At 36.7% G+C, this 20,356-nt stretch overlaps 1 protein-coding gene across 2 annotated transcripts in view; it reads right to left on the bottom strand.

Annotated features, from left to right (window-relative positions):
• LOC137390205 (rap guanine nucleotide exchange factor 6-like) overlaps window positions 1-20,356 on the bottom strand; it is a 66,190-nt gene that overhangs the window by 28,289 nt on the left and 17,545 nt on the right. For both annotated transcript variants that reach the window (XM_068076498.1, XM_068076499.1), the window contains 2 exons: window positions 16,211-16,286; window positions 15,783-15,980 (listed from right to left, as the gene is read on the bottom strand). In XM_068076498.1, coding sequence (XP_067932599.1) covers window positions 15,783-15,980; window positions 16,211-16,286 — 274 coding nt within the window. The remainder of the gene's footprint in view (window positions 1-15,782; window positions 15,981-16,210; window positions 16,287-20,356) is intronic.

Raw genomic sequence — 20,356 nt, 5'->3', positions numbered from 1 at the left:
TACACTAGAAGGTTCTCTGTGTCGAAGCACGCCTTAGACTACCTAGCATTTGGTAGGTTTACACTAGAAGGTTCTCTGTATCAGGGCATGCCTTAGACCACCTAGTTTTTGGTGTGTTTACACAACAAGGTTCTCTGTATCGAAGCATACCTTAAACCACATAGTATTTGGCAGGTTTACCCTAAAAGGTTCTCTGTAGCAGGGCATGCCTTAAACCACCTAGCATTTGGTAGGTTTACACTAGAGGATTCTTTGATCTGTCTTACTAGAGCGAGTCACCTACTAGCCCACTACTATTAAAATCTCAAGTGGAACAACTATATCATGAGTTGTAGTGATCGTGTCCATGAAAATCGTTACCAAGTCATCTGCGCTGAGGAAATTGGTATCGATCGACCAATAGCAGACCTGACCTAGTAGTATCAATGACCAATAGTAGACCTGACTTGGGGTAGGTATCAATCGATTAACAGCAGACCTGACTTGGTACTATTATTGACCAATAGCAGACCCAATTTATTGGTATCAATTGACCAATAGCAGACGTGAGTCATTGGGATCAATTGACCGATGCCAGGCTTGACTAACTGCTACCAATCGACCAATAGCATAATTGACTTATTAATGTCAATTGACCAATAGCCTTATAAAACACAATTCGATACAGTTCAAACACGATTACGAATCACATAAATTCCCATTATACAGAGACATAACATTTTAACAGTTTATCATTTTTATAAGAATCATAGAAATTGATATGATAGAAATTGAATGCTCAACATCAACATTAAAATCTAAGTTTTTATGTTTCTATACTTTATAAAAGCGATTGGGAAGATTATCTTAGCCCTAAAACAATGAGTTAAGTAGGTAAAAAGAGAGGTAAAAGGGTGAGAGGAGAGGTAAAAAGGTGAGAGGAGAGGTAAAAGGGTGAGAGAAGAGGTAAAAGGGTGAGATGAGAGGTAAAATGGTGAGAGGTAAAAGGGTGAGAGGAGAGGTGAAAGGGTGAGAGGTAAAAGGGTGAGAGGAGAGGTAAAAGGATGAGAGGAGAGGTAAAAGGGTGAGATGTAAAAGGGTGAGAGGAGAGGTAAAAGGGTGAGAGGTAAAAGGGTGTGAGGAGAGGTCAAAGGGTGAGAGGAGAGGTAAAAGGGTGAGAGGAGAGGTAAAAGGGTGAGAGGAGAGGTAAAAGGATGAGAGGAGAGGTAAAAGGGTGAGATGTAAAAGGGTGAGAGGAGAGGTAAAAGGGTGAGAGGTAAAAGGGTGTGAGGAGAGGTAAAAGGGTGAGAGGAGAGGTAAAAGGGTGAGAGGAGAGGTAAAAGGGTGAGAGGAGAGGTAAAAGGGTGAGAGGAGAGGTAAAAGGATGAGAGGAGAGGTAAAAGGGTGAGAGGTAAAAGGGTGAGAGGTAAAAGGGTGAGAGGTAAAAGGGTGAGAGGAGAGGTAAAAGGGTGAGAGGTAAAAGGGTGAGAGGTAAAAGGGTGAGAGGTAAAAGGGTGAGAGGAGAGGTAAAAGGGTGAGAGGAGAGGTAAAAGGATGAGAGGAGAGGTAAAAGGGTGAGAGGTAAAAGGGTGAGAGGAGAGGTAAAAGGGTGAGAGGTAAAAGGGTGAGAGGTAAAAGGGTGAGAGGTAAAAGGGTGAGAGGTAAAAGGGTGAGAGGTAAAAGGGTGAGAGGTAAAAGGGTGAGAGGTAAAAGGGTGAGAGGTAAAAGGGTGAGAGAAGAGGTAAAAGGTTGAGAGGAGAGGTAAAAGGGTGAGAGGAGAGGTAAAAGGATGAAAGGAGAGGTAAAAGGATGAGAGGAGAGGTAAAAGGGTGAGAGAAGTAAAAGGAGAGGTATATGAGGAAAAGAGAGGTACGAGAGAGAGAAGTACGATGTGTCAGTATGAATGTAAGTAAATGACTGCAACTGTTTGTATAATAAATTCAGAGGACTCAAATTCTAACTAATTGTTGAAACATGAATAGAGAAAGAAAACCAACTTCAACCTTACTATAAGAAGTACCGTACTTTTCGGACTATAAACCGCACCCTATATAAGCCGCATCTGCTTTATTTTTCACAAAACGATAATAAAACAATACATATGCCGCACCTTTGTATATGCCGCACCTTTGTATAGGCCGCAGAACTCAGGACGGTGCTTTGTAACACGGCAGCAACCTTGCTGTTTAAAACGAAACAGTTCCGTTGGGCACTGTTTCGTATTAACCGACGCTTTTTAACCTAGTGCCTAACGGAACAGTACCGTTAGGCATTGTTTCGTATTTTCTTTCACCGCTAGAGGCGCACTAACCAGAGACTCTGGTTAATGCGCCCTAGCGATGAAAGAAAAAGACACAGAATAGCCGCACCCTTATAAGCCGCATGGCTCAAATCGTCAGAAAAAAGTAGCGGCTAATAGTCCAAAAAGTACGGTACCTATAAAACTTTTTGTTTTCTTACAATGGTAGTGTATGGAAAATCTAATTTGGCTATTTATTGTCTTGGAGTCGGGCCTTCACTTACAAGAGAAAACAACTTCCGTTAAGCAATTTTTAAAATACAGTAGACACCCCTGTAATGTAAATCTCCTATAACGTATGTTCCAGATAAAAAAAAATTATGTTATGTTTTGCGTGGTGCTATGCAAAAAATTCCATATAATGTAAGGTGTCAAGTCGGGTGAGCTCTCAAATGCGATTTGAATGGTAACCTATCTAGCTGCACTTGCGAGAGAGAAAACAACGAGTGTACAGCGGTTATATCTATTATATATACAATTTTTGTGACATTCTAATTTGTCGTGATAGATCATCAGATGTGTAGAAAAAAACAGAGAATAGGGTAGCTGCACAATTGTTCATAAATCGTTGAAGGGATTGAATGCCACAGGTGTTACAGCATCGGTCTACCAATCTTCGTGTCAAGAGTTGAAGTATCGTTGAAAGTTATCGTTTATCCTAAGCTTGATTCTTGGATACATATAGACCACTAATAGGTATTACCGCTCTTTTATAGCAAAAATATTTTTCTCCTTAGCTGTATTGTAGACGTTTAAAATATATGTTACTAGTTTTACATTGTAGAATAGACTTCGCTGTATAGCAAAAGTGAGCAAATCGTTGTAAATGAACGTCAAAGATGCGCACTCTTCATTAGCTCATTGTAAAACTCCGGCAATTATGGTATATAAAACCAGTGGAGTTAATCAATATATGGAAAACCATTGTCGATGCAAACCAATAATACTGCAGGTAATACTAATAATAACAATAATAATACTGCAGGTATAGTACAGCCCACAAATTAAAAAGTTATGTATAGTTTTTCTTTTCATATGACCAAAGGGTGAGTTCGAAAAGATTTTGAAACGGATTAGACAATTTACCGTCTTTTAATGTTCGTATAACGTAGCATCTCTGTAACATAAATGTTCCTGAAAATTATTACGGATTATTTACGTTATAGGAGCACCTACTGCGCATCCTAGCAATGTTGTGAGCCTACACTTCTCTCTAGGAACCCAGTTGGGCTCCACACTGGTGTTCACACTTTCCAGTATACATTTAACCATTCACCACAGTGGTAAACTTGTTAGCAAAGCCGCCTTGGGAATAAATATTTGGGCACTCACGAGCACTGAATCTCCCTAAAGCTGTGCTATGTCTTTTTAGATGCCTGAAACAAGATCTGCTCGCATGTTACAGAGGTGGTCATAAGACAAGGTTAGATTGTAATCCACCAAGCTGCAGTCAGCAATGATTATTAGAGCCGTTACAGCAAGTAGATGTTCTCATAAAAATTTATTGCAAATCATTCAATTTGTTTCATGGCCCAAATACCTAAAGGGGCTCCGTAATAAATCCTAGAGGTACCTACACATAGCAATAAAACGCTTGCATTATATGAAACTATGTAAAAATTTAAGCATGCGATACTAAGCAAAAAATGTTTTTACACATTAGCTTAGAGAGATACGACAGGAATTGAAGGCTCAGCAATACTCAGAAGTCATGAGGGAGATAGAGATACGACGGTAAATCACTCTTAACAAGGTAACATTTAAACTAACTTGACTTATGCAGTCTGTATTATGTTTCTATTTTTTATGTTAGATTTTTAATTTGCACAAGTATTTTCACATTTGTTCTTGAAAGAACAAGGGTTTGAAAGACATCAAAGGTTGTACACGAGAAATTAGCGTAAGACATTCCAAGATTCTGAAGCATCCTAGTAACATAAGGAAGAGTGAGGAGACTGTGCGTGCAAATAAAGAATAAAGTAAATGATGTAAAAGTAGTTAAGCGATATGTTTAAAGATTACTTGGTCAAGTTTAGTGTGAGGTAAAGGTTAGAGTAGGTTAAAGGTTAGAGTAGGTTAAAGGTTAGAGTAGGTTAAAGGTTAGAGTAGGTTAAAGGTTAGAGTAGGTTAAAGGTTAGAGTAGGTTAAAGGTTAGAGTAGGTTAAAAGTTAGAGTAGTTTAAAGGTTAGAGTAGGTTAAAGGTTAAAGTAGGTTAAAAATTAACAGAGAGCACAAACTCTGATTACATTAATAGCAGTAGATCAAACTATGGGTTGGTGTTTCAATAATAGTTTTTGGGCACTTTTGACCAAATACCAGATTTTATCAACATTTTCAGGCTGCAAAAATAGACAGAAAGATTCATGATCTTTGCAAATATCGACTGGAAACATTTGCAATGCTATATAATTATCTTAAAATTGTTCCTTTTCAACTAGAGTATTTAAAATTTGTCCATTAAAAGTCCTAGTTAATGAAAGTAGAATATTCTATAACTACTACTCAAAGTCCTAGTTAATGAAAGTAGAGCATTCTATAACTACTACTCAAAGTCCTAGTTAATGAAAGTAGAGCATTCTATAACTACTACTCAAAGTCCTAGTTAATGAAAGTAGAGTATTCTATAACTACTACTCAAAGTCCTAGTTAATGAAAGTAGAGCATTCTACAACTACTACTCAAAAGTTAATGCGATGGTATAAATAAATATGATGCAAACTTTTTCAATACTGGAGGAATTTGCTTCGACCTTTCGTTATAATTATCTGCCACTAGATGGGAGTAATATGTATCAGAAAGGTGGCCAACAGAAGTGCTGTTGTCTCGCATCCATGCATTGGCTAATTGCTGGCATTGACATCCTAATTCATACGCCTATAGGTATGTTGTCAAAAAATGGCCTCTTTATGTCACAGCTGGGAGTTTGCCTCGCAAGTGTTTTTGTCTTTATAACTGGTGTTTTGTTCTTCTTACATAAAAATCCTCGCTTATAAATCCAATTATCATAACTAAATTGTTATAAATACATGTAATTTCAAATTGCGGCTAGTTAACCTTTAACTAAAATGCATAACTTCATCACCACCTCTACCTCCGTACCATCCATCTCTTTCATTGGTAAGCCTAAATATTAGTGCTGCACGATAAAACGATATTATTTGATGTGACGATATATTTCAGTGGATGATTTTATATTTGGTCAGTTTTCAAATCGATATGAATATTGAAGCCGATATTTTATCAAATTACCGGCTTATTTTATTTTGAAAAACTGGAGTTGCCCACTATCCTTATTGTAAAAAGGAAACAACTCCTGTTTTTTATCCGATATTAACTAATATTTTTCATATTGTTTATGTTAAAGCCTAATACTATATATCGATAGAAGACAACTCCATTGTTCGATATTTTTCGATATTCAATATACATGAATATAGAGACCAAATAATCAAGTGTACATGCCAAGATACTGTGCAGCACTACTACATATCCAGTTGTCTGTCTCTTAATGTAAAATCGCAATAAACACTCTCTTCATTTATTATTTCTGTAAGAATTTACTTTTTTGAACAGCACTCCTATGTGATACATTTGTATTATCATTGTTTAATTATTTGTAGTATTTATTGAGATTTGTGGTAGGGTTGAAAAAACCATTCATGGTTTTTATGAACAAACTAAGTTTTTTTGGTTTAAACCAATGTTTATGTTTTCAATTGGTTTTTTATGGTTTGAACCGGTTTGAACCGGTTTTCCCACGACCAAACACGAGCGAAGCGAGTGTTTGGGAGCTTTTTGATAAATGCATGTGTGCACACAACTCCCGAAAAATTATCCGTCAACGGCCGTAATCAAACCCTTGTACCGAAATCCCATCAAAAAATTTAACCATTTTTGTGTAGAGTCGTTTAAGTATAATAATGATACAAAATACATATAAACCTATATAAATATGTTACCAAGTCTTTCAAAAGTTGAGACAATATCCTAAAACTTACCCATCTGACAGATGGGTAGACTAGACAGATTAACTAAGACTAGACAGATTAATTTGGCCTAAAATCACCATTAAAACCTGACAAGCCTTTTTTAATCAGAATTAAGACCGGCAAACAAAACGCCGTGCGACAGATAGTAGAACTATTAAGCCGTGCGCATTTTACAAAAAAAATGTGCACATTTCACCAGTCTATGGCATTGTCCAATTGCTGAAGGTTTCTGTAATTTACGTAGAAGTACTGAAAGGTTATCGTTTCTTTTTTGCCGATTTTATTATTCGATTTAGTTATTCGATTTTATAAGATTATTATAAGATTCAATTATAAGAATAATCATTCGAATTTACAAGATCGAAGTATATAGTGACCGATGGTGTGGAATATGTTACTGTTATTATTTTTCTAAAGATTTTGTTGATGATATTACGGCTGTGCCCAATATCGCGGTCTTGCCAAGCCATTTTTAATATGTGCAAAATTAAGTACTAGGCCTACATTTTCTTATAGATATACAGCTATTTCTATGACAACCAGCTAAAATCTGTTTAGATTTTTAAATTCAGCATAATTTTTTGGATATAAATTTAGAAATCTAAATAAATATCACAACTTCTTGATATTGGTTGCTATGACGTTTTGAAATGTAAACAAAATTGTTTACATTTCATTGGTTTTCGTTTCTCAAACTTTAACACCAGTTTTCTCAGAACTATGCTTTTGCACTAATGATAAACATGCATTCAGTTTATTGACCAGAAAATTTGCTGTAATTAAACTGGAATCAAATTTTTTTTTGCAAAATAACTGAGAATTTTCTCCTTCTGCTAGTGTAGATAACTCTAAATCTCACACACCCGACTTAACCATGGTTTCTGATATCATGACCCATTTCTTCATTTTGCTCCAGTTTGCAAAAAACTTCCAGACACACATGAATGTTAATGTTTGCTTTCTGTTACAGATCGCTGTCAAAACCATTTTACATTCAACATAACCAACTTTCAAACTGTGTAAATTACACAGCAGCTTGCCATTTTACTTCTAACATTGCATTTCTTTTATTGCAGGGAAAGATAAACATATAATCTTTTCCTTTCATTATTGCTGTTTGTTGTACATAATAACACCTACATTACAGCTACAATTGCAGCTACCATTGCAGATTTTTTTCGGCTGGTTCAAACCTGGTTTGAACCGCTTGGTTTAAACCCTGGATTTAAACCGAGCCAACCATGTTTTGTGGCCTGTGCACCGAATTGAATGAATGACAGTATATTCTTATAAAAATACTTGATTCAACATATGACAGTTTTAACATACGAAGCAGGCACCAGAGTAAAATCAATATGTATGTAGAGATTTGACTACGCCCTCTTACATATACTAGCAGGAATGAATTAGCTATCTAATAAATACGTTTCACTCAAACCCAACCAATGCTTCTGTCTACTGATAAAACAATGGTCTCAGTAGTAGACTACACAAGTAAAGGTTGGGGTGAGCAGGGGAAGTTAAGAAAGGGTGAGATGTACATGCAAAGAGATGTGAAATAGAGGCATACCCAGTTTCTAGGAGTGGTGTAGATAAAAGTCCGTGGTTTTAGAAGCAAAATAGAATAAAGACCTTTTCTGTTTACACACAATATAAACACTCGTAGTACGCACACATAGGCAATGCCTAAAGATCTCATAGTAATGATGACCAAAGGTTATCTTTAAAACTTTGCCTCACGTCTGTTATATATCAGAGTAATAAATTTCAATGAAACAGTGACTGAAAAGGGTGTAACACTCAACTCAAACAAACTCAAGAAAGGGGCCTAAAAACAAATGGCAACAAGTGGCCTCATATTGACCATCTCTCGCTCAAGAAACAGTCAACAAGAGATGACAACTGCTTCCATTCCAATACTGGTAAGGTTAGCTACAGGTCATGACAGCCGCCTCTATATTATACAACCTCAATGCTGACTCCACGCGGATACATGTATAGTATATCAAGACAAATCAACTAAAGACAGCTAATGAACAAAAGACATCCTTTAGGAAACACTAACAAATCACAAACACCTGAACAATTACAAGAGCAAGTCCAACTTACTATCGATGTGACAATGATATATATATATATATATATATATATATATATATATATATATATATATATACGAGGGGTGATCATAAAGTTCCCGGAATTCCGTAAATTTCCCGGAATTCCATGAAGTTCCCGGTTTTCCTAGTAAAATATAAGACCATGTGCAGTTGTTTTGATTGTTCCATGTTGCTAAACAGCACGGGATTTCCCCATAGCCAAAGTTTTACGCTTGTCAGAGCACCCGCAATGAAGTTATAGTAGGTAATGTCAAGGTCATTATTTATCGTTCGTCGGATTTTTCGAAAATGAATGAAGTAGAAGAGCAACGCGTTTGTGTAAAATTTTGTGTAAAACTTGGAAAGTCCGGTGCTGAGACGCTCCAAATGTTACGGACAGCTTATGGAGACTCTGCCCTTAAGAAAACAGCCTGTTATGAATGGCACAAAAGATTTAGAGAGGGAAGAACAAGTACTAAAGATGATGACCGCATGGGCAGACCGGCAACTTCAAGGACCACAACTGCCACAGACCTTGTGAGGCAGCAGGTGATGGGAGATAAGCGATTGACTATACGGGAAATATCAGCAGAAAGTGGGCTTTCTTATGGTACATGTCATCTTATTCCCACTGAAGATTTAGGCATGAGAAGGATCTCTGCAAAGATGGTACCCAAACTGCTCACTAACGACCAAAAAGAAAAAAGAGTTAGCTGTTGTATCGAACTAAAAGATGCTTTAACACAAGATCCTGACTTTATTTCAAAAGTTGTGACTGGGGATGAAAGTTGGGTCTATGGATATGACCCAGAGACCAAATCACAAAGTTCTCAATGGAAATCCCCTGGCTCTCCTAGGCCTAAAAAAGCTAGAATGTCTCGCTCAAATGTAAAAACGCTGCTGATAACATTTTTCGACATTAGAGGTGTGGTACACTCTGAATTTCTGCCACATGGTCAAACTGTGAATCAGCATGTGTACAAAGACATTCTGATAAGACTTGGAGACAGTATCAGAAGGAAACGTCGAGATTTGTGGCTCTCAGGTGACTGGTACCTACACCATGACAATGCTTCGGCTCACACCTCATTGATGGTACGTCAGTATTTGGCAAAAAATAAGGCGACTGTGCTTAACCATCCCCCTTATTCACCTGATTTAGCACCATGTGATTTCTACCTATTCCCCAAAATCAAATTGACAATGAAAGGTGAAAGATTTGACGACATACCAACTATTCAAGAAAATGTGACGAGACATCTCCGAAGCCTTACAGAAAGTGATTTCCAGCATTGCATGGATCAGTGGAAACACAGATGGGACAAGTGCATAGCAAGCTCGGGCGATTACTTTGAAGGGGACAGTTTAAATTAGGTAATTACGATTAACGGTTTTTGTGTACTGAGACAATTCCTGGAACTTTACGATCGCCCCTCGTACATGTATATATATATATATATATATATATATATATATAAATGTATAGAGTGCGCCCTCGGGTTGCAATGTCCCTGTAATACGATTTTTTCGCCTTAAAAAGTGAACCACGATGATTTTTCGTCCTCACCTCTTGAATCCATACGAATTCAACAAAAAGTTCGCTCGATATTCAAATTTGACTGACTGTGCTTATTACGTTGAAATAACAAAGATGCTGATACACTGTTCGCCGAAAACCTTTTCACAACGCTTGAAAAAAATACGTTGACTGATTTCTCTCAGTTCAGCATTTCTAGTGTGAAAAATGGTATGCGATATTTCTCTTTAAGACTAGTAGCAAAGTTGGAGTTGTGATATCTTCAAACAGAGGGTCAGGAATCAGATAACTTCCCTTATTTTGCAAACAAAATTCCATTTCATTACGAAAACAGCATCGCTCAGGTTTTCTTGTCGAATTAGGTTGAAAAAGGTTTTAATGATGTCGGCTTAAAATTAGAGTGAAAACAACGGGAACAGATAGATAATAAAATTTAGCGATGAAAAAGTTAAGTTCAGTAAAATAGTTAAAAATATGTACATAAATGTCCTAAAACTTATCTTCAAGTGTGTGTTTAGTAAGCTAAAATCATTTAAGTTAAATTCAAAGTCTATGTGATACGCCTGTCTCAAAGGTAAGAACTCCCTACGGTACATACTGCATATAGTATATTGTAATGTTACATTTTATTGCAGATCATAACCACTAAACACACTAAAGTTACTGTAGGTAACTATTAATTACTAAAGCTAACATCAGGGTTGGTTTGATATATATCGCTTGCTATATATCATCGATATATATCCCCGATAGATATGATATTTTTGGGTAAAAAAAAATCAATAATTTTGAAAAATATCCATTTTATCATTTCGTTTTCACCTTACAACTGCTACTAATAGTCTAAAAATGCTAAATAACACCTAAAATCATCAAATAATTGCATAGGGGCCTATTAAGGCGTGGTCACACGAGCACCGAACCGACGTAGGATCGGTTCGGAGGCTGGTTCGGTTCGTGGCACATGTCACACAGCCACCGAAGTAACTTCGCTTCCTAGATACCAGACGTATAGAGACAGGACACGGTTTCATTAGTAGTTTTTATGTATTTGAGTTAAATATTTCTATTGTAAACAAAAAACTTTGAGGAACAATTATAAATTATAATTACACAACAGATTTATCAGAAGATCGTTCAGCTGCTCAAAATAAATCACTCGATACAAAGATTTTGCCAACCCTTCCCATCAACATAATTATATTTTTTATTAACATATGAATGTTTTTCTATGCTGAGTACATAACAAACAAAAACAGTCTTTATCATAGTACTGTGGTTTTACATAAATAAATCAGTCAACGATACTTCATCAGGATGAATATGACACATTACTTATATTCTACACGAAAGAAAATCACAATTCTCTTACATTTATGCAAAACTTAAGTGCAACATCTTACATTTATGCAACACAATCATAAGTCCGGGTGAACCTTGTCGTAAATTGCTTCATGTGGTTTATTTAACGAAATAAAAGTATCGTCCCATTTCTTTTTTAACACTCACGCGAACGTAAGTAGAAATGTGACGCGTGCTCGCTAGAATTCTAGAATTTTAACCAGCCAATAAGAGCAAGGGTTCGGCACGAAATTTCGAGCAGGACCGAAAAGGTTCGTTTCGGCCAGAAATGTCCTCGGCCGAACTTTTTAGAGCTGAAAGCGACGTCGTTTTGCGTCATTTAGTTCGGTTCGGCGCTCGTGTGGCCACGCCTTTAGGCTTACCCAACACAGATAAACAAAGACAGCCAGACTAAGGAAGTGACATTGGCTAGACCAATTAATTAGTGTTTGAGTTGAGAAGACTTTTTCAGATCTAAATTGTATTCCTTCATCCCTGTGCTATCTCCCTAACCTGATTATCTTATCTCATGTTAAACTGTTATATTTTATTGCCTTATTGGAAGACCAGCCTGCTGAAAACCCTTTGAACTTCATAGTCCATGATTTTGAATTGAACAATCTGACACAAAAAACAGAATTGTAAGCACATTACACTGACTCACTGAGATGACAGAGTAACTCATCTCATCATTTTCTGTAAAAAATATTTTAATGAATAGCTTCAAAGGATTCTGGCTCAGTATAAAATCTATAAATATGATGATATAACTCTGCCTGCTAGTGTTGAGTGTGTGTTTTCATCATGTGGACTGGTTCACAGCAAGTTGAGAAATTGTCTCAGTGTGGTGAAGGCTGGCAAGCTGGTGTTTGTTTACAAATACCTAAACTAGACAAGAGTAGGACATTGAAACATGCTTGGACTATCATAGTGTGTATTTACCATTTGCACTATTTTGTCTGCACTTTGCATTCATGTCATGATTTCCAATCCAATAGTTGACGAAAATTTTGATATTTATAAATATTATTATTATACTAGGCTTACAATAAATCAAGTTTTGGTATTAAACATTGCTGACTGGTCTCATACAACCTATAAAATACATCAATCACAATGTTCAACCTAGCTTCAAATCTTTTTCAAAAATTGATGTCAACTGATGTCATCTGTTTCAAAAATATCATAAATATCAATAAATATCAAAAATGGGTTGCGATCTCAGCAACCATGGTCAAGTCGCAAAAGTTGAGTTATCCGACTTTGAAGCTGCACTGAATTTCTAATATTGGTAACGATTTTTGTAACACGTGCATCCTGACCAATCAAAGAGTGATCTTTCTGAATCTGATATCAGTTCAGCCAATAGAAGTCTCCAACCCTCGGAAAAAAACCTTTAAAATCGTTGCCATGCTAAACAGGAAATACTAAAAATGGCGTCCGATAAAAGTATTCGTTTCTTTTTTGCCGACTTTAAAGATAACTTGGACATTTTGGACACCTATAATGAGTACTTTGGTATTCCAACTGATGTCAAAAACAGTGAAAGTAAAGGGAATGACGATGATATTTTCCTAACAACTCTTAGAAAATTATTATAATATTTAAATATAAGAATAATTATTTGATTTTATAAGATTATTATAAAATTTACTTATAGGAATAATTATTCGAATTTACAAGATCGGAGTATATAGTGTCCGATGGTGTGCAATATGTTACTGTTTTTATTTTTCTAAAGATTTTGTTGGTGATGCTACGGCTGTGCCTAAAATCGTGATACTGCCAAACCGTTTTTAATATCTGCAAAATTAAGTAATACACTTTCTGATAGATATACAACTATTTTTTATGACAGCCAGCTAAAATCTGTTTAGATTTTTAGTTTCAGCATAACTTTTTGGATATAAATACAGAAATCTAGGTAAATATCGCAACTTCTTGATATTGGTTGCTATGACGTTTTGAAATGTAAACACAATTGTGCATTGGTTTTCGTTTCTCAAACTTTAACACCAGTTTTCTCAGAACTATGTTTTCGCACTAATGGTGAACGTGCATTCAGTTTATTGACCATAAAATCTGCTGTAATTAAGCTAGAATCAAAATTCTTTTTGCAAAATAACTGAAAGTTTCATCCTTCTGTTAGTGTAGTCAACTCCAAATCTGACACATGCGACTTAACCATGGTTTCTTAGATCATTACCCAAATATCAATAAATGTTATGGTTGCTAAGGTTAACATACTATTTTGTTCCTAATTTTTAATATTTACAGTACTTATATAAAATTTTGATGATTTTCACCAGGGATGTTTGCATCATATAATTACTATGGATTTCTATACCCCTCCATACAACATTTTCGTTATACAATGGCAATGCTGGAACGGATTACAGTTGAATGGCGAAGGCACACTTTACATATCTATCATTATTTACGGGTCCCAATCCTGCATCCAAAACCCACGCAATCGTGATGATAGACCTGTTACTGCTACTAACCCAAGTTAACCCTAATTGAGCCTACGCTACTCTCGCTGACCCTGGGCTACTCTCGATGACCCTGGGCTACTCTCGCTGACCCTGGGCTACTCTCACTGACCCTGGGCTACTCTCACAGGGTCCTCATGCACCACTCAGCTTGTAGACAAACTATGTACAACACAGTTAGGGGATAACAAGGGTATAACAGATATTACAGAGCATAGAAAAGGCCTGTATGGTGCATGGTGCCATCTCAACAGGTGGCCACTCTAATTCTATTATTTTAATCAAGTAGATTACTGAACTCAAGTGATTATGATGAGAGAAATGTGTAGGGAGTGATTTCGTTTGATTAGCAAATAACTGGGATATCTTCGGAGTGGGATGGGTGGTTTGATTTGGTTGGGTACAATGCGGATACTGTTGGGTACAATGGGGATACTGTTGGGTATTTTTGGGACACCACTGGGTACAATAGAGACGCTGTTGGGTACAGTTGGGATACTGTTGGGCATGATTGAGATATGGTTGGGGATGGCTTTTATTGTTGGGGTACATGCGAGGCGCTAAGAATGCGGAGGCGCTAAGAATCCTATCTCGTATCCATCACAATTTTATGAGAATGTATGATACACAGAGGGAATTGGTAACTGAGTCAGGTAATGTCTGTTGACAATGGGTAAGAGCACTTGTGGCAATGCATCATAAAAAGCCATGGCCCGAGATCTTTATAAATATGTTGATGTTTTTAGGCTATGACGAGTGAACATATGCCTTATAAGAAACACATTCACTTGATGTTAAAACGTTTGATTGGATTTATTCATGGGTCATCAAAGGAGTAATTACTCTGTCAAATGCATATCGCTGAAAGTGTATGTGGTGGGTCAGGACTAACTACTACTAGTTTATGGATGCACATGGCACTAAATGAATGCTTGAAACGTGCCTCTTGCCACCATAGATATAGCATCCCTCCTAAGTAGCATATCTGAAAGTGCCCTAGCATACAGTTATACCGAGGAGAAGGTTAGACCTATGATACGGTTATACCTAGGATACAATTAGACATAAGATACAGTTAGACCTATGATACAGTTAGACCTAGGATACAGTTAGACATAGGATACAGTTATACCTAGGATACAGTTAGACCTAGGATACAATTAGACCTAGGATACAGTTAGACATAGGATACAGTTAGACCTAGGATACAGTTAGACATAGGATACAGTTAAAACTAGGATACAGTTATACCTAGGATACAGTTATACCTAAGATACAGTTAGACCTATGATACAGTTAGAACTAGGATACAGTTAGAACTAGGACACTGTTAGACCTAGGATACAGTTAGAACTAGGATACAGTTATACTTAGGCCACTGTTAAACCTAGGATACAGTTAGACTTATGATACAGTTAAAACTAGGATACAGTTAGACATAGGATACAGTTAGACCTAGGATACAGTTAGACATAGGATACAGTTAAAACTAGGATACAGTTATACCTAGGATACAGTTATACCTAAGATACAGTTAGACCTATGATACAGTTAGAACTAGGATAGTTAGAACTAGGACACTGTTAGACCTAGGATACAGTTAGAACTAGGATACAGTTATACTTAGGCCACTGTTAAACCTAGGATACAGTTAGACTTATGATACAGTTAAAACTAGGATACAGTTAGACCTAGGATACAGTTATACCTAAGATACAGTTAGGCTTCAATAGGTTACAAGTGGATAAGATTCGGAAATGATTGGGCATAACTGGGATACAACTCAGCATGACTTGAACACAATTGGGCATGATAGGGATTTGGTTGAAGGCAAAGTGGACGGTAAAGAAATATATATGACGTGCTGATAAAACACAAGATGCGTGTAACAACATAAAGGAAAACGAATGACCATCATGCAAGCACACCGAAGCACTAGAATGACATGACACCTTCACAACACAGGATAGCGGGTGAGCGACGAAAGGAGAAAACCTTCTTGGGAACAAAATAGGAAGCACAATGACAAACTCGAGAGAAACGAACCTCGACTGGTGGACTCCGGAGAGGATTAGATGAATGGGAGACAATATCTAAATGTAGGCCTCTTTCCATATTTGTAGCAGAGTTGGAGCGGCGTCTGTGAGCCAAACTGGTTGGCTCAACTTGACTACGCATACGTGCCGCAGCGGAAGTAGAACTTAGCCTACTAGAGTTTCTATCAGAATATAGCCTTTGGTCAACCTAAAGTAGATTCATTAGATTATTGCATTAGTTAGGTGAGCACAAGACCTACTAGTTGACATACCTACGGAAGGAGATTAGAGAGAATGGAGAGGAAGCTGAGAGAGACAGATAGTTGAGTGTAGTGATAGAATACGGCAACAAAGGGCTGCTGCAACTACTCATCCACACTGTATTTAAGGGGGTGCGTTGTAGGAAAACCTGCAGCACTAAACGGAGAGTTGTCTTACCACTATCATCTCTGATGGTTCGAGCACCAGACAATCATTCAGTCTCCGCCCATTTGCAGAATTTGGTCTTCCAAAGCTGTAACAACACAAAGGATACGATTAGCTACTCTTAGATAAAACAACTATGAGTCTAAGACAGTTCCACGCTAGTAAAGAAAACCAACAACTAGCCATGCTATGAACAAAGAATGCGACAGGATACCCTGTAATGTTTTTACCTCGGTCTAATTACCTCAGTTCACAAACATGTAAAATTTAGATCTGCCCAATATCTACAGATATTACAGTCAACAAGTTAGCAGCTAGCTAGTCTAATTATCACTAGTGGCAGATTGAAGATCAATATCAATAAGAGAGAGACTGATGAAAATCGAGGGAACATGCTTGACAAAATAATGAATAACAGATAAAAGATGGGATGAATATAGACACTTTGTTTGCTAGCCTGTGTTCTTGGAAGGTAATATATCTTCCTAGTCATATGAAGAAAAAGTTTGTGAGATGAAAGGTTTCGTTTAAGTAAAAGCCACTACTGTCCAATTATTAACCTGACAAGCGAAATTGTTCAAGGGTACAATATGCTATTCCAATGTTCTGCTGCAAAAAGGTCAATTGCAAAAAATTACGCTGTTTATTACAGTACAAAGGCTTTAAGCAACACACAGATCAAAATCTATAGAAAAGGCACAAAGAGATAGCCATAATGAACACGTTAAAATAACTTTTTGGCAGTGTAGAAACAACTTGGATTTTAGAAATATTTGATATTAAAATGCTCAAGGGCTAAAAGAGTTAATCATTAGTGAACATATCCTGTCTAGATACTGTTAACTGGATAGCATTGGGTCACGGAGACAGGGACTGAGTGAAGTAAAGAGTTAATCATTAGTGAACATATCCTGCCTAGATACTGTTAACTGGATAGCATTGGGTCACGGAGACAGGGACTGAGTGAAGCTTGCTTTATGAATACTCTGTAAATCGGTGTAAAGAATGCAGGAATGGCTCGGGAATGGGAGTGACCGAGCCATTCACGAATTCTTTTCTATATTTTTACATCACTAAAAGAGAAGGGCGTGCGATGTCACAAGACGTTATACAAACATCTGATTTTAAGATTCATGTACACATCATCCAGGGTGTATTTGGCTGGATATATTGTTAAATGCATGCACCAGGCTTTGACTAGAGGGTCTTTATTAAACTAGCTGAACGATGGCAAGGACTTTACTAGGACTACTTCCAAGATTTGTTGCTGGTCTCCGGCTCTTTTTAACCGAGTAACAAAGTGATATACGCTTTTCGTGTATTTATTGTCGCTGCAACTGCTCATTTTTTGGTTTTAAAAAAGATATTCACCCATGTTTGGATATGTCCTAGTTCTTGACTGACCTGTGACCTGTGTGTAACAATCTACATGAGATATCAGAATAGCTATCACGAAAAAACCACCTGAGGCATAAGCTACATATATTAAAGGTTGACTTGCAACAAAATTCACATTACAGTTATTTGATATGAAAAGAATCACCATGTCTTACTCTGTTGTGTTGTAGGTGCAAAATATGTAGAAAGGTGATTTAAAGCTCTTAAAAGCTCAAAAACAAACAGAAAATGGCAGCCACACGAGACCGCCGTAGGTTGGATTCTCTTTCCAAAATGGCTCAAATGTGACGTAGATGTGAGAGATGGTTTCTGTTTACACTTTCATGCAACCTTTTATACGTCGAAATATTTTCACAAATATACTTCAAGCATTCAATAAAACCATGTCTATTGTTCTTACGCGTCTGTTTTATCGTCATCGTAATGCTGTCACTTTTAGCAGTGATATCCTCCTATAACTTACAGTAAAAATTCGTTTTATTTTTTAGCCTTAGTTTGAAGGAGTACATATCATTGTCTGATAATCATGACGAGCCTGTTGGTCACTTGTGATAATCGAAAAGTGCTGCAGAAATTACTTGCGAAGTATTGGGTCACATGATCAGATTACGACTTGACGATTGAATAATGCCGAAACAAAGCTGTTAAGTAGCGAGCATCTATATTTGATACGGGGTCTTCGGTAAAACCCGAAGTGTTTGTCATAAACTAGTGCTACGATAAGTTTTATATTGAGCTTTTTATTGGCCTTTCAATTCACGTGTGAACATCACATGACAAGACAATAATCAAATTTCATGGCTACGTCATCGAAATAAAGAGATTCCAATCTACGGCGGCTTTTCGTTTTTGAGCTTTTAAGAGCTTGTAATCACATTTCCACATATTTGGCACCTTTAACACAACAGAGTAAGATATGGTGAATATTTTGATACCAAATAACTGTAATGTGAATTTTATTGCAAGTCAACCTTTAAACTAGATATATTGAGGAAGGACCCTGGACCTAGTCTATATCAATATAGCACAGTTGACATTGTATCAGAGTTTCCAAAGTTTGACTGTTTGGCTTTGAAATGGTCTGCATCAGCCAACAACCAGTGTAATTTTAATAAATTTATAATAGCTGGAAATCGATCAAAACAAGGACAAACCTGCTAATATTGTACAATGATGTTTCACCATCTTGTATGCAAACAGTTACGCCCATTTATAGTAGAATTTAATGAGCATTAGTACAGTTAATGACAGAACAACAACAACAAATGGCCTTTCGCAACTCATCCAAGGCTGTTGCACTAATGATTGACCACCTTGTTTATGAGTTTAGAAAGCACAAATCTGAAGTTACTTATACAGTCGATATCTCAGCCGATGTATCAGTTGATATACCAGTTGATCTATCAGTCGATATACCAGTTGATGTATCAGTCGATATACCAGTTGATCTATCAGTCGATATACCAGTTGATGTATCAGTCGATATACCAGTTGATGTATCAGTCGATGTATCAGTTGATGTATCAGTCGATATACTAGTTGATGTATCAGTCGATATACCAGTTGATGTATCAGTCGATATACCAGTTGATGAATCAGTCGATATACCAGTTGATGTACCAGTCGATATACCAGTTGATCTATCAGTCGATATACCAGTTGATGTATTAGTCGATATACCAGTTGATGTACCAGTCGATATACCAGTTGATATATCAGTCGATATACCAGTTGATGTATCAGTCGATATACCAGTTGATGTATCAGTCGATATACCAGTTGATGTATCAGTCGATATTACATTCAGACAAGTTGCAAGACTGATAATTTGAGGGAGGCGCTAAACACATTATTTTTTCCTTAATTCTTATTGGTCACTTGAGATGGGGGCCTTGAACAGTAATTTTAAATTCAGGTAGGGGTCACAAAAGTAAAGCTTCATTTGGATACTGTATGATGACGCAATGCCACTGTAAACGAGCAATAACGGTGTCCTAAAAACTTCAACCTATAATTTATCGGTTGTTGATCACCATCTACTAGAGAAAAGAAATGATAGTATTACCAATTTTAAGCAGTAACAACTTTTCTGTATATAGACTACTGCAAACCAATTTTAGACTTGTCTCCTCTGGTCTGTCTTTGGTGATCTCTTCAACTGCTGCTGGCTACGAATTTCTACTACTGCCTGTGCACTCCTTTGTCAAAGCGTATATAGAGCAAGTTTGAAAATTGGGCTGTTTTCATAACTTTAGTACAGCTAAACAAAGAGCTTTTATGTGCTGTTTATAGCACAATTTAATTAAGTTTAATAAAAAAACAAATTAAAAGCCAAGTAGAGTTCGCCCTCGGGTTACGATGTCCTTGTTACTGAAATCAATCCTACAACACCTGAAAGAGATACGATGCTCGATATCTCTCGATTCAGCGCTATTCGTTATAAGTTATAGTAAAAACGAAACCGGAAATCGATGGGTGATAAAATGTTAGATGATGACAAAGTTGAAGATTAGTTTAGTAAAATACATTCTAAAACTTAGCTTCAAGTGTGTGTTTAGTAAGCTAAATTCATTTAAGTTAAATTCAAAGTCTATGTTATACATTTGTCTCAAAGATAAGAACTCCCTACGGTACATACTGCATATAGTATATTGTAATGTTACAATTTACTGCAAATCATAACCACTAAATAGATATACTAAAGTTACTGTACGCGATTATAGTTGCTAAGGTTAACATACTATTCTGTTACTAATTTTC

This window comes from Watersipora subatra, chromosome 3 (assembly GCF_963576615.1).
Source record: "Watersipora subatra chromosome 3, tzWatSuba1.1, whole genome shotgun sequence".
Taxonomy (NCBI): domain Eukaryota; kingdom Metazoa; phylum Bryozoa; class Gymnolaemata; order Cheilostomatida; family Watersiporidae; genus Watersipora; species Watersipora subatra.
Note: the sequence above shows the minus strand (reverse complement) of the source record. Positions and strands in the feature narration are given on the sequence as shown.